Genomic DNA, 15,198 nt, shown 5'->3' with positions numbered 1-15,198 from the left:
CAAAGAATCTTTTTTTTTAAGCGATTTTCCCATGGCCACAAGGAGGGTCATTGTTACAAATATTTGGAGGTGGATTTGGCATGAGAATGGACATTAAGGTCTGGGTGACATTGTTTGGTGGTGGTCATCATGATCGATCATTAAATTCATCAATCTCTCGTTGGATGAAGTGCATGGAATCACGGATCATTAAAAAATTCTTTAATGGTTATGTGCATAGGAGTAAAATGAAAACAACCACATCGCGTGTCAACCATATTGAACTCTCAGGGTGTGCATTCACATCAATTTTGTTCTCATTCTTTAAAATTTCATGAAGGTATTTTCATCTTTTCATTCTTACTATCCTCATGAATGACATTCGAGTATATGCTGAACAAGTTCATATAATCTCATGTTACTATTGAGTATTCAATTCATGTTCGTGCTAGTCGTCGTGCTCATTGTGCTCATAGAATCATGAAACGAATATACATTCTTGGAATGAATAAATAATTTAGATAATGCATCTCGTTGTTTCAATAAATACTTGTCTAATAAAATATTCAAATCATGAATCATGAATGTACATAATGTTTGATTCAACACGAGTGAAATTCTTTCAAATTTCTCAACAATAAGTTTCAAATCTTGTAATGGAATGTCATTGTTTGTCCTCATAGGCATTGGATATTTACCATTTTGTAATTCCTTTTCATATAGAGTCATGTACTCATCCAAACATTGAACACTATTACACACTTGAATGAGCCATGGAATGTAAGGTCTCTCAGTGGTCTCTTCTTTGGTTGTTGCTTGTGTTGCTGCACTTGCGACTGTAGACATGATACTATTGGATCCACTTTTTATAGTACTTGATATGGATTTATAGAGAGATTTACCAAATCCAAATACCTTACTGAATGATGTTGAATTGTTGTTGTTGTTGTTATTATTGTTACTATTATTGTTACTATTATTGTTACTGTTATTATTGGTGTTGTTATTTGTAGTAGTAGTAGTAGTAGTATTATTACTACTACTTGGAGTAATAGTAGCAGTTGTTGTTGTTGTTTGATGATTTGGAGTTGTTGAGGTATGAGAATCAGATGTCGAGATGTGGTGTTTCATGTTGTTGTGATTGTTATTACTATTACTGGATTGAGTGGTTACTGCAACATCTTCATTACTCGATAAGTCGTATGGTTTTGAAGAATTTTCCATACCATCACCATCAGCACCACCCGTAGTATCATCATCTTGATTCTGTTGTTCTTGTTGTTGTGGTGGTGGTGGTGCTTCCATTATTGAATCTTCATGATCATACAAAACCTCAGTGAGAGTATTCATTCCACTGGATGCAATAGATCCAACAGTATGAAAGATACTACTGAGAATAGTGTTGTTGTTGTTGTTCTCTTGTGTGCTCGTACGTGTTGTAGTAGTAGTAGTAATGGAATAGGAAGGTTGGAGGGATGAAGATGGTTGTTGTTGTTGTTGTTGTGATTGGATGAGTGTTGAATGTTGTGATTGTTGTAATTGTTGTTGATATTGAGGTGTTGTTAAGGGTGTTAAATGAACATATTTTGATAATTCTTTTTGAGCAAGATGCGCTTGATCTATAAATTTGTCTAATAATGAGAGAACTATTTTGTAATCAATGGTTCGAATATCATGAGAGAGTATTGTTGTTGATTTCATTGGAATGATAGAAGGATTATGAATGAGTGTATTTGATTTTTCAGAGTGTTCAGTATTTCGATGATCACCACTATTATTATTACTATTAATACTATTACTATTAATACTATTACTACCATTATTACTACTACTATTACTATTACTATTACTATTACCACTTCTATTGGATTGACAATGAACAATCATTTCTGTTTTAAAATCTCCAATCATTTCACATAATTTTTGACAAAAATTAATCTTGTGTTGTTGTGAACTTAATTTCACTCCACTTTGAAACCATACTTGTTTGCTAATATACAAATCATTGGTTAAATATCCTCCATTTAAAATAATAGATCCTAATCGATTCATGAGCCAATAAGGTCGATGTGTCGATTGGAGAGGTGCATTCAAATCTGTATTATAGGGTGGTAGAGATTCTTCAATAAATTGATACTTGTCATTGAGTTGAATGGGATTTTGAATTTGATAATAATAATTGGATAAAGAGCATGTTGTTGTGGAGGTGTTAGTATTGGTATTAATAGTAGTATTAATAGTAGTAGAAATAGTTGGATGAGAAGTTTGATTGGTAGTCATTGTGATGTTATTATTATTAGATGTGATATTTGGTGAGATTTGTAAAGATAATGATGATGAATGAGAAGAGTTGGTTGTTGATGAATATAAATAATCATGCAATTCGGAATTCAATTCCTTGACACTCTTTTTGATTTTCTTATGACTGGATAATATATTTGAAAGTGAAGTAGTACTAGTAGTACTAGTAGTGGTGGATGTGTTGTTATTATTAGGATTATTGACGTTACTATTATGATTGACACTATTTTCAAAAGTATTCATATTGATCTGATTTGTGGAACCACTTGAACTAGATGTACTTGATACATCCTGATTCACAGTTTTAACTCCACTACTACTACTACTATTACTACTACTACTACTGATATTACTACTATTACTACTGCTACTATTAATATTTCCATTAATATTTCCATTAATATTTCCACTACTATTACTACTATTATTCGTCTTTTTGATAAATTGTTCTGAATTGGTCAATGATTGTTTTCCTAAATGATTTCCTCTCTCTAAATATAATTTACTATATTTCAATAACACACTACTATATTGTTGAGGAATGAATGGAGATAATTGATTCAACATGTTTGATACTTCTAAATATAATTGTCTTGCTTGTGAATATTGATGATCAACAATATCACATCGAATAGCCACTGATGCTTTTGTCAATGTTTCAATTAAATGTTGTTTCAATTGTGATTCTAATACTGAGGATGGAGAAGTAGGTGAAGTAGGTGTTGTTTTTTGTACAAGTTGAAAAGTAGTCGCTGTTGTGGATAAGAGTGGAGTAGGACATGTAATTTCAGTAGTGAAATTGCTGCATGAATTTGAAATATCAGTCACTGGTTGTTCTCTTATAATTTCAGGTGTCAAACCAATATTGATAGGACATGATGATTCGAGTGGTGTTGATATTGTTGTTGTTGATAGAGTTGTTGCGGTTGTTGTTGTTGATAGAGTTGTTGGTGTTGATATTATTGATGTTGATGATTCAAGTTCTGGTAGTGAAGACATGATTTGATGATTTGGAAGAGTCACTACATGTGATTCAGATGTCATTGGATGAGACATGGATTCAAGAGATGGATTGGAATTTTCAGTCATGTTGCTGTTCCTATCAAAAGATGGAATGGAGGTATTCATTTCATTCATCATTGGAAATGTATTATTTTATCGGAATTGAAATTACTTGTCGGAATGAAATCATCCATTCAATCGATGGTTGCGAAACAATGGCACAAAGTGTGAGACGTTTGGATTTTTCAATCACGCGCGACAAGATAAACACAGAATTATATTTTTTTTAAAATACTTTTTCGAAGAGAGATGGATGATCTTTTCATTCGAAAAATAACACTTTGACTTTTAATTGTGTGTACTTGTAGTCTTTCATACTCAAATTTTGAATCTCTTCTTCATTCCTTCCTTGATGATAACAACACCACCACAAATTCAATCCAATCCATTCTGATTTCAAAATCAAAAAACTCGCAATCAATAATGTCAATGTCATGACCATCACCAATAAAAGAGATTTCATGGAATAAATCATATGAAATAAATTATTGTACATTCCAGTTGCAACATTGGTGGAAATGGTATTATAAAATGCACATTCATGTTTCAATGTATTGCAATATGGTTTCAATTTGATATTTTCACCATAAATAAATATGGAATGAGATCCAAATAAATTGAGATAGGTTTGATAACATTGTTTGTTACGAGAGAGAATCGTTGAATGAGATGATGATAAAGATGGATTGGAGGAATCTCTATTATTGCTATTGCTATTACTATTGCTTCTACTATTACTATTAGCACTATTACTACTACTTGCAACATTCTTATTTCTATCCATGGTATAAATACTATTTTTACCATCACAGGAATAAATGGCATGTTTACAAATTTCAAATTGTTTTGAAGAATACCATTCCTTATTCACACTTGAAAAATCATTGGGATTATATGGAATGTTGTATGATAATGATCCTTTCGAATTTCCATTCATATTTGGATCATGACTCGTCGTTGTAGATTCCTTATACATTCCAATCGATTGTAAGGCTTCACAGTATTGTTCATAACAACAATTCCATCTAAATTTTTCATGATATACAATCATACAATCTGAATCATATTTACATTTTTGTGGTTGTTGTTGTTCTGATGAATCTTTTTGAATATTTTCTTCATTGGTATCCTTTCGATTCAATAACAAGGTATGTGGTAATGGTTCTGTAAATATTTTTGGTAATTCACTAATGGTGGTACATTTCATGGGATAGGTTTGAGTGGAGAGTAAACAATCACCCATTGAGACACACGTATAGAAATCATTAATGGAGGATTGATGAGATTTACATTGAGATTTTAAAAGAGTGGCACTATCTTCATCAATCATGTCTTGACAATAAACAAAGAATGAGGGTGAGAATAAATGAAGAGAATATAAATGATGGTTGTGATTGTTATGGTTATAGTTATGGTTATAGCTATGGTTATTATTAATATGGTTGTTATGTTTGTTGTTATGGTTATTATTGATATAGAAAGGAATGATGGAATTTAAATCTAGATTGGAATGAAATGTACAAGGATTGGTAAGTATCAAATTGAAAAGACAATAAATATTGAAAGAAAGAGTGACAACAAGATGTAATTGAGTTGAAAAAAGGAATGAAAGTATTGTTGTTCTTCTCCGACTTGTTTTGTTAATTTTCCTTGTTGTATCATTCCATTCTTCTTTGATGGATTGTTGGGTTGAACTTGTTTGACAGTTGGGCAATAATAATGAATTCATAGACTTGTTGTTGTGAATAGAGTTGTTGTTGTTGTTGTTGTAGACATCATAAATTTGAGAAGAATGGAATGGAGTGGTGACACTCGGTCGGAGTGAACAATAATCATTTGGTTGTGACATTTTTTTAATAACGATTGAACTGTGTCTTCCATCATTCCTTATTTAAAAACGAATTAATTTTGAACGATATTCTACCATCTACAAAATGATAATGCTACAATTCAATTATTGTTGTAGTGAAAATTCACAACCTATCGTCACGATGAGAGCTACCCGAGAGAAACACTGATCGCCAGAGTACGTTGATGATTGTCACTTGTCAACCTGTCCTGAACGCCATCATCACACCCATCATTTGTTAAAAAAATTTCATTGTTAAACTCCAATCCTTCACACACTTGGCAATGAATAACAACTCAACATCAACAGTTCCCTTTCAAGGAGGTGAATATACTGGTCCTCTCAATGATCAAGGTCTTCCACATGGTAAAGGTTCTCTCTATTTTCCATACACCAAACACAAATACGAAGGTGAATTTGTGAATGGTCAAGCACATGGTAAAGGTGTTGCGAGTGGTGTGTTGAGTCAAGAAATGACTCTGATCGTTAATAATGAATTGAGAAATGTGGGTGATAAATTTGTGTCATGTTCTTCAAGTAATAGTAGTGGTACATCATCATCCTCTACGACAACTTCATCCTCCTCTAATTTAATAGATTCCAACAACAACAACAACACATGGACTAATCAATGGAAATATGATGGTCAATGGATGAATGGTCAAATGCATGGACAAGGCGAGTTCACCTTTGCCAATGGTGACATGTATAGTGGAGAATGGAAAGATGGTGTTGCATGTGGTAAAGGTCTCTATTCATGGCAAAGTACAGGTGATCGTTATATGGGTGAATTTGTGAATATGAAAAGACACGGTGCAGGTACCATGCTCTTTTCAAATGGTCACAAATACGATGGTTTATTCTATAATGATTATCGTCATGGTCATGGTATTGAAACTTATTCCAATGGTAATCGATTTGAAGGTTATTGGGTGATGGATAAGAGACATGGTCCTGCATTTGCCTATGTCAAGTTTGAAAATTTAGATAAAAAGTTACAAAAGAAGAGAAAACAAGGAATGAAAGGACAACCAACCATTCCAAGCAGTCAAGTCACTAATCAAGCCAATTCCAAAACCTCTACCATCTATTTGAATTTACATTCCATTGATCAGTATGTGGTCTATTCTCAAGAATATCATTTAGGAAGATTATTGAGTGAAAAGGAATTGTTTCCTTGTGATTATGCTCCCTATATTTATACAGGTGGTGTGAGTGGTGGTGGTTTGAAAGCCCCTACTGAATTACTCACTCAAGACATGGATTCTGTATTGGTTCAAATCGATGAAGAAATTGAAACTCTTGTCATGGAGAGTAATAGTAGTGGTGGTTCTTCAAGTGGTGGTGGTGGTGGTTATTCTTCAAGTGGTGGCAATGGTTCTGTTCATCATCATTCCAATCATCACACCCCAACCATTACTAGTGATACCATTGTGAGTGATGATGATGATAAGAATTCTTCTCCAACCATTCATACGAGTGGTGGTGATGGTGGTATGAGTAATAATACTACTACTACTAGTAGTAATATGAATTCTCCTCCTACCGCCATGACGACGATCACTTCTTCACAAATTCTCAACAAACTTGCCAAGAGAAAATCTCAATCTGCTACTTTGAATCAACAATCATCATCATCACCACCCATCCATGGTCATTTGATTGGTACCAACTTGATGACATCACCTCCTTCACCTTCCAGTCATAGTCATTCGACACAAGTGTTGTCCTCATCCTCTGCATCCTCCACATCCTCTCAATCCATTCTCACCACTGATAATGTCTTTGTTCAAGGTGTTGTTTGTTGGGAAGATAAATATTGGGACATGATTCAACAATTATTTGTTCAACAATTCACTTCCAAATGTGAATATAATTACACAAAGATATTATTGAATACTCTTGATCAAGTCACTACCTTGGAAGAGAGAAGACAACAACTCATGGAACATATTGACAAGTGTGAAAATGCCAAATCTAAAACCAAATGGGAAATGAAACGTGTCATTGTTGAAGAACTCCATGCAGAAGCACCCAATGATTATTCTGGTGTTGATCTATTTATGGATCGATTGGATGAATTGATGAGTGAGATGAGAATTGAATTGAGTGATATTATTGAAATGAAGAATTCTGCTTCTCAAGTGAGAGATGAAAAGAAGATTCAACTCACCAAACAACAACTCTCTGAAATTGAAAAGAAATTATTTCGATTGGAGAGTGCCTTGCAAACCGCTAAAAACACAGCTCAACCTTTTACCAAAATCAAACTCTTTATGCGTGATCAAGTATTGTATCAACAATTATTAGAAGAAGTTGCCATTCATTTGCAACGTTTGAGAGTCTTATTGAGACGTTTAATGTTGATTCGTTATGATGTTCATAATATTAGTGTGAATGTTGATTCCAATTCGACCACTGTGACTCTCAATAAGGAACAATTAGAGGCAATGGCTGACATTAAATTGCATGTACAATTGGTACAGGGATTGTTTGAGAGTAGTGTGATGCGTTCACGTGCTGCTGCTGCTCTAGTTGGAGTTTCTGAAAAGAATGCTCAAAATTCTCTCACTTTGGATACCAATGCTGTGATTGATCATGTATTGAAGAGAACGAGACAATTGAGTGAACATATTTTGTCTCAATAAGAGAGTGTCTTGATGATTCGAACGTAGTCGGTTTGATTGGTTGAGAATAAATTGAGCTCAAATTGTACAATGCTTTGATTGATACATGTATCGAATCATCTTGTGTGGTCTTTGTGTTCAATCAACCCGTGTTTCATCAAATGAAAATATGGTCCCCAACCTCAGTCTAAGGCTGTAAAATTGAGTGTTTTTGAAAAAAAATCTCAAGTTAAAAAAAAATGGACCCAAACGATCTTCTTGACGGTGATTGGGATGTGCATGGAGGCTTTGGCTCTCGGCACGGAACCAACAAGAAGTTAGGCTTTTCAACGGTCAAGGACTTTACCACAACACCCAATGAAGCCTCGAATGCCAGCAGTAGCAGTAGCGGAAATATAGCTACTCCTTCTGGTGTTCCTGGTAGCAACAAAACCTCTCTACTCAAATCAGCAGCAACAACAACCTCCTCGTATGGTGATACCAACAACATTTCATCATCACATATCGCAGCTGCCTATAACCTCTCTGGAATGATGGACAGTGATGACGATGATGATGACGATGACGATGGTATTCGTAGTGCTGCTACGAACAAGCACGATAGCATGGCTGGTGGTGGCACCTCTAACACCTCTGCAGGTGAAATTCTCTCTACTGATCTTTTACAACAACAACAAAATTTACTTTTAAACGACCAATCTCGATTTCTTGTTGAACAAATTGAATTTCAATTTTCAAAAACGTTTATTCAAGTGTGCGCTTCTAAAGGAAATCTTTTACTAGTCACTGATCAAAACACTTGTATTTATGTCGATGATGATTTTGAGAGATATAGAGAATTTAAAATCAATGTTGGTGATGACGATGAAGATCATGAAAAGATTCATAAATGTTTTATTGACCCTTCTGGATATCATGTATTAGTGTCCATGACAAATGGAGACAATTATTATTTCAATTCTCAAAATAATAAGAATCCTAAAATTCCAGTTCCAAAATTGAAAAATATGATTATTGAAAGTGTCGGATGGGATTCTGAAACTTGTAATAGAGATCAAACAGGCCCAATCTTAATTGGTACTTCTGATAGCAAAATATATGAATGTTCTTTAGAGAATGATTTGAAAGAACCTGTAAAGAGTCCTTTAAAATTATTATTTGATTTCAATGATTGTGATATGCTTGTGAGCACAGGTCCAATCACTGGTATTGAAATTGTATACTTTCCAAAAAGCAAGAATTCTTTCAATTGCTATTTGATATTGATTGCAACTCGATTGAGATTATTTGAATTTGTTGGTGGTCCAACACTCCAAGATGTCTTCACACCATACAAACAATCCTATGATTTGTTAAGATATAAGGAATTACCTGCAAAAAGAAGTGACATGTTACCTAAATGTGGTGAATTACATTTATTTAAACCACCACTGACAAGAGAGATTACCAGTAGTAGTAGTGGTGGTGTTGGTGGTGTTGGTAGTAGTAATGTTCTTGATCAACAATTATCCTTTGCATGGCTCAGTAATGCTGGTATCTTTCATGGTGTTTTGAATTTCTCAAATCCCAATAGCAGACAACCTCAGAGTGGAGTGAGTGTCATTTCAGAGAGTGAAGTGATACAATATGATAATAAGAGTGCTTCCCAAGTCATGTCCATTTCTATTAGTGAATTCCACATGTTTGTATTGTATCCTGAAAAGTTACAAATACTCATGCAACCTGCTGGATTGTGTAGCACTGCTGCATCCAATGTTGCTGTTGCTGCTGCGAATATGAATCCAATGCTCTTGATGATGAATGTGGGTGGTAGTAATAGTACATCCATAGGAATGAATAGTGGTGGTATTGGTAATATTGGTCTTGGTAATATTGGTATTGGTAATATTGGTCTTGGTAGTGGTATTGGTAGTGGTAGTATTGGCAATGGTGTCAATTCCATTGGAATGAATAATAGCACTTCCTCAACAAGTAGTGTACAACAAGATATTGAAAAATTCTTTCAGAACAACGGCAACAGTAACAACAACAACATGTTACAAGATGCAAGTACTTTTACGAATCATCATTCACAAGATTTAAATCTATTGGTAGCCTCACTTGCATCCAACCATGTGGGTGAAATTTCTCTCTCTGATATTCGTGTGGTGTATTCTCAACCCTTTCCAGTGAGTACAAGTGGTGAATTGATTGGTCTCTGTACAGATTCATCACAACGAGATCGAATCATTTACTTGTATAGTTCAAGTGCAGTGTGGAGAATTACCATTGATGATGAAGAGAAGGATGTTTGGAAGTTATATTTAGAACAAGCCTTAGATCCCAAGTCATCTAAAGAATCTTATTTTGATATTGCATACAAGTTATGCAAACAAGATCCAAAAACAAAAGATATTGTATTATCTGCTAAAGCTGATTATTACTTTAAGACTGGAAAGTACAATGAAGCTGCCAATATTTATGCCATGACTTCAAAGAGTTTTGAACAAGTTTCAATTGCATTTCATAATAGAGGTCAAAAAGATGCTCTCAGAATTTATGTTCTCTCTAAATTACAAATACTCAAAAAGAATATCAAAACAGAGAATCAAGATGCTACTCAATTGTGTTGTCTATGTACATGGTTAACAGAAATGTATTTGGACAAGTTGAATGAATTGTATGATTTGGTCAATTTACAGACATTTTCAAATCCAATCAGTGGTAACATGAATGATGTTATGAATCATTCCCAACAACAACAACTCTCCTATGAAGAACAATACAAGATTGCTAAAGATGAATTTCGAAGTTTTTTAGAACAACATAAAAAGTATCTCAACAAGGAAACTACTTTTAGACTTATTAGTAGTCATGGACAAACAGAAGAAGTCATCTATTTTGCAATGCTTATTGAAGATTATGAAAGAGTTATTAGTTATTGTATTACTGAAAAAGATTATAAGGAAGCACTTGGAATTTTGAACAAGTATTGTACGACAAGACAATATGAAGATTATTTTTACAAATTTGCACCAATACTCATGCAACATTTACCAAAAGAAACAGTTAATACTTTAACTCAGAAGAGATTTTTAGATTCTGGAAAGTTAATACCAGCATTGATGAGATATATTTCTCAACAACATCACCATTTGAGTGCTATGACTACTACTACAACTAGTATAGAGACTCAGAGTGCTACTGCTGCTTCTAACAATGCTAATACTACTACTACTACTTTACAAAGTGTTGCTGGTACAACAACAAGTAATAATGGCACTCACACATTAACGAAAAAAACATCTTCTCAACTGACCAAACAGCACACCCATGAAGATCATGACATGGATGATGAGGAATTTACAGACTCTCTTCTTGATGATGAACAAGAAGAAGAAGAAGAAAATGATCACACCTCATCACCACCACTTCAGAAGCACTCTTCGCATCATCAACAAATTCACCACCACCACCAACAACAATTGAATGATCATCAACAATTTTCATCATATCTCACCTCAGAACAACAAAATCATGTCATTCGTTATTTGGAATGGTGTATTCGAAAACAAGAAAATGAAGATCCAGCCATTCATAATCTTCTTCTCACACTCTATGCAGACTTGGAAGATGATGAGAAGCTACTCACCTTCCTTGACACTGAAGGTGAAAATAATTACTATGATCCAAAATATGCACTTCGAGTATGTTCTCAAAAAAAGAAAATTGAAGCATGTGTGAGATTGTACAGCTCGATGCAATTATTTGATGATGCTGTAGATTTAGCTCTCGAAAATGATAACATTGAATTGGCAAGAGAATGTGCAGATAAACCTGAAGACGATGAAAATAAGAAAAAGTTATGGCTTAAAATTGCTAAACATGTCATTAATAGCAATACTGGAGTGAAACAAGCGATTGAATTTCTCTCGTACACTGACAAGATCAAATTAGAAGATATTTTACCATACTTTCCTGATTTCTCTCATATTGATGATTTCAAAGAAGAAATTTGTAAATCATTGGATCAATACAAGGATGAAATTGAAAAGTTGAAGAGTGAAATGCAAGAAGCGACTCAAACTGCTTCAGAGATTCGAGAAGATATTAAGGAATTGAAACATCGATATGGATATATTACAGCCAATGCAAAATGTGACTTGTCATCCAAGTCTGTATTGACCACTGATTTCTACTTGTTCCCATGCCAACACGTGTTTCGAGCAGATGCATTGGTCGAGGAAGTGTTACGTCATTCCAAATCCAAGGAATTACGTGAAAAGTTGATTCAACTTGAAGAGAAACGAAAATTGTACAATCGACAACTCGAAATGTTGTCGAATACCATGTCGAATAATAGTTCACAGCAGCAACATGATGAAAGTCCTTCGTATGGACAACAACCATCCATGGTTGGCTTGGATCAAAAAGAACTCTCTCAATTGCAAGATGAATTACGTGAACTCGATGAAATACTCTCTGCAGAGTGTCCATTGTGTGGTGAAATGATGATTAATTCCATTGATGAAAGTTTCATATCACAAGAAGAAATGGAAACATCCATTTATAATTCATGGTCTATTGCTTAACTTCTTCTCATTAATAAATACAAATGAGTATCAGGTTCAATATGTTGAATATCTCTAGCTTCTCCTGTTAGCCTCATCAATAAACCACCAAATGAAACATAGATGGACACCTTCTCAAAATTATCTTTAGGTTGATATTTGTAGACTCTTCCGTACATGACGTAATCGTATTGATCCATGAGTGAAGGCCTATCTTCTGTTCCTAGTGTTGGATCAAAATAATCTTTTGTTTTTTTAGAGGCTGATGATGATGAAACGCCGTGCTCACCCGATGATGACTTCTTGCTTCCGGCACCTCCGCTCACTTCAAGGCTTGTGGCTAATGAAAGAGTCAATTTATCACCATAGTCAACAGGAAATATATCCGTGTTGATATCAATTACTAATTCCATTTCATCTTCACTTTCGCAATATAAACGGGATACTTTATCGAATTTCTTTCCTTCAGGATCAATCCGTTTAATTTCAAAGAATTTATCTTCGAGAGCAATTTGGCCGGATGACATTTTTTTTTGAAGTTGGTGAAATCATCATCAGATTAACTACACGTGTAAGAGGGAGTGAGACTCTTTCAACTGAGCTCGAGATGAGACACACTAATGTTCTGTCGAGTACGATATCAATTTGTTTATTTTGAAAAATTACTTGTTTCCAACAGTTATGTTTAATGTTCGAATAGCAAAGAATTATTATTCTTTGAAAACAAATGAGGACTTCTCAAAGACACTTAATGAAGATGAGAATTCAGTAATTGGAAAATGGACTTTTCAGAAATTACCTCGAAACAATTCTCATCAAAGTATGAATTCGGAAATACCACTCCATCATAAACATGTTTCATTCTCCTTTCAAAATCATTCTTGGCAGTTGTCAACAGTGAAAATCCTGACTCCAATAAGGCAATCTCGAGAAGCATGTTTTTGCAGTTCAACTTCTGTTTCACTTTCTCTGGTAACCTATCTAAACAAGAGCCATTATGTTTCAAACTTTCGATTACTTTTTTCTGAGGAGCATGGTTGAAAAACCTTAAAGGAAACATTTCCAGGATTTGAGATCTAAAAGAAAGAGCTGAAAACCAAAGTTCTTCATCATTCAACAATGGATGATCTACAGTGAGGGGAAAGAACTTGAACAGCTCTTTTCGTAAATGAACCTGATGGTAACTGTCAGGCTGTTTGCATACTAGTTTCAATTTTTGAAGAATGATCTCTTTCGATTGAGACAATAAATATTCTTGGGATACCTTTCTCATTTTGCAAAAACCCTTGGCTTGTATGGCTATTTCAATCACTTGTGAATCGTTCCATAATGAATCAGACACAAACTGCATCAGAGAAGCACCATAACGCTTGATTTGTTCCATGATAAATACCTTATCTGATCTAAGTGCTTCTGATGCATATTGCAGGGAACAAGTACAACCATACTCGAGTGAAGTCATGACCACCTGATGGTCATTTCTCATCTCAGAAGAAGCATAGATCAATGGATGCATTTGCTCATTCTCTTCTGAATGGCAAGAACACCTATATCGAAAATTCTTCACTGCCTCCATGACCATGTCCATGTCATTTTGCATTTCCTTGGAAGTGTATTGGAGAGCTAAACCATCAAACTGAAGTGCCTTCAACACAACAGATGGATCGATCTTAGACTGCTTGTTAGAATCAAATGCATCCTTTAGTTCATAATAACATTGAATCTGTAACATGAGCTTGGAGACGCTTTCGTTTGGACCTTTTTGTCCTTCTGTACTTTGACTTTTCAACATCAAAATGGAAAGAGCATTCTTCATAAAATCCTTATCATTTCTCAAACTTTGGGAAGCGTATTTTAGTGCTTTTATATTGTAGCGAAGAGCCTGCAGCATAAAGTCACAATCATTTCTAAATGAGAAGAATTCTTCATTCTGCAAAATTTCAATGGTCCCATGTTGAATGACTTCATAAAGAAATGATGCATCTGAAAAGATGGAATTCGATTTTCTCTCCTCCTCATCACCTTCATCTTGAATGCTGGCATGCCGTCCTACACCCAAATGGTTAGAGCTGATAACGAAATCCTTTTGCAAGGTACTTGTAAAAGCTTTTACGAGCAGAGAGCGATTCGATTGTAAATCTGTGGAAGCGTATGCTAGTGCTTTCATGTTTCGAGAGACAGCCTCTAACACCACTTGCTCATCTTGTTTCATGTGTTTGGAGGCATACAATAAAGATAACGGGTTTTGTCTAATGGCTGTTATTACAATTTCGTGATCTGATTGAAGGGGAATAGAAGCAGCCTGCAAAGCGTTGCCATTCTCTTTCACAGCCTCCATCATTAATAACCAATCGTTGATATATATCATTCTTGATGTTAACAACTCTGGACAGTAGATCAAAACATTCAACAAGGTGTGGCTTTCAAACATGAATTCAATAGGAATGAAATCGATTGTTCTTGATTTAAGTTTTTCAATGAATTGGGATCGATGAAGATAGTATTTGTGGAGACATTCATAGATCGCCTTTAATTTTACCTGCAATGAAGAGCTGGAATGCTCCAAGTCTGTTAAAACAACATGTACTAGATTATCATGCTGAGACGGTTCTTTCGCTGCTACTTTCACTCAAGGTCATGACCTTTTTTTTGTTCTTTTTTTTTATCCAAACTGTCTCATAATTTGTTGGCTATCTAAAAAGATGGTTTGAAAGTCAGGGAGGAAAGAAAATGGAATCAACGCAATAACAAAGCAACCAATCAGCGCTCGACTGTCTAACTCACCCATCCACTTCTGAGAGCGCTGTCAAATGACCCATTGATATTGCAG

General features: G+C 34.6%; 6 protein-coding genes across 6 annotated transcripts; 2 read left to right on the top strand and 4 right to left on the bottom strand.

The window, feature by feature from the left end:
* Positions 1-411: 411 nt before the first annotated feature.
* Positions 412-3,420, bottom strand: C9374_009888 (uncharacterized protein; the record flags this gene model as incomplete). The annotated part of the gene is made up of 1 exon (XM_044700124.1): positions 412-3,420. One exon carries the CDS (start codon positions 3,418-3,420, stop codon positions 412-414), a length of 3,009 nt encoding a protein of 1,002 aa, XP_044544439.1.
* Positions 3,421-3,604: 184 nt separating this feature from the next.
* C9374_009887 (uncharacterized protein) lies at positions 3,605-5,191 on the bottom strand (the record flags this gene model as incomplete). The annotated part of the gene is made up of 1 exon (XM_044700123.1): positions 3,605-5,191. The coding sequence occupies one exon, from the start codon at positions 5,189-5,191 to the stop codon at positions 3,605-3,607; it is 1,587 nt and encodes a 528-aa protein (XP_044544438.1).
* A 284-nt stretch (positions 5,192-5,475) lies between these two features.
* Positions 5,476-7,839, top strand: C9374_009886 (uncharacterized protein; the record flags this gene model as incomplete). Its single annotated transcript, XM_044700122.1, has 1 exon — positions 5,476-7,839. The coding sequence occupies one exon, from the start codon at positions 5,476-5,478 to the stop codon at positions 7,837-7,839; it is 2,364 nt and encodes a 787-aa protein (XP_044544437.1).
* Positions 7,840-8,057: 218 nt separating this feature from the next.
* On the top strand, positions 8,058-12,389 carry C9374_009885 (uncharacterized protein; the record flags this gene model as incomplete). Its single annotated transcript, XM_044700121.1, has 1 exon — positions 8,058-12,389. The coding sequence occupies one exon, from the start codon at positions 8,058-8,060 to the stop codon at positions 12,387-12,389; it is 4,332 nt and encodes a 1,443-aa protein (XP_044544436.1).
* Positions 12,390-12,443: 54 nt separating this feature from the next.
* On the bottom strand, positions 12,444-12,895 carry C9374_009884 (uncharacterized protein; the record flags this gene model as incomplete). Its single annotated transcript, XM_044700120.1, has 2 exons — positions 12,444-12,453; positions 12,546-12,895. 2 exons carry the CDS (start codon positions 12,893-12,895, stop codon positions 12,444-12,446), a joined length of 360 nt encoding a protein of 119 aa, XP_044544435.1.
* Positions 12,896-13,116: 221 nt separating this feature from the next.
* On the bottom strand, positions 13,117-14,709 carry C9374_009883 (uncharacterized protein; the record flags this gene model as incomplete). Its single annotated transcript, XM_044700119.1, has 1 exon — positions 13,117-14,709. The coding sequence occupies one exon, from the start codon at positions 14,707-14,709 to the stop codon at positions 13,117-13,119; it is 1,593 nt and encodes a 530-aa protein (XP_044544434.1).
* Between the last annotated feature and the right edge of the window lie 489 nt (positions 14,710-15,198).

The sequence above is a fragment of the Naegleria lovaniensis genome, assembly GCF_003324165.1.
Source record: "Naegleria lovaniensis strain ATCC 30569 chromosome Unknown tig039, whole genome shotgun sequence".
NCBI classification, from domain to species: Eukaryota; Heterolobosea; class Eutetramitea; order Acrasida; family Naegleriidae; genus Naegleria; species Naegleria lovaniensis.
This window is presented reverse-complemented; position numbering and strand designations above follow the sequence as displayed.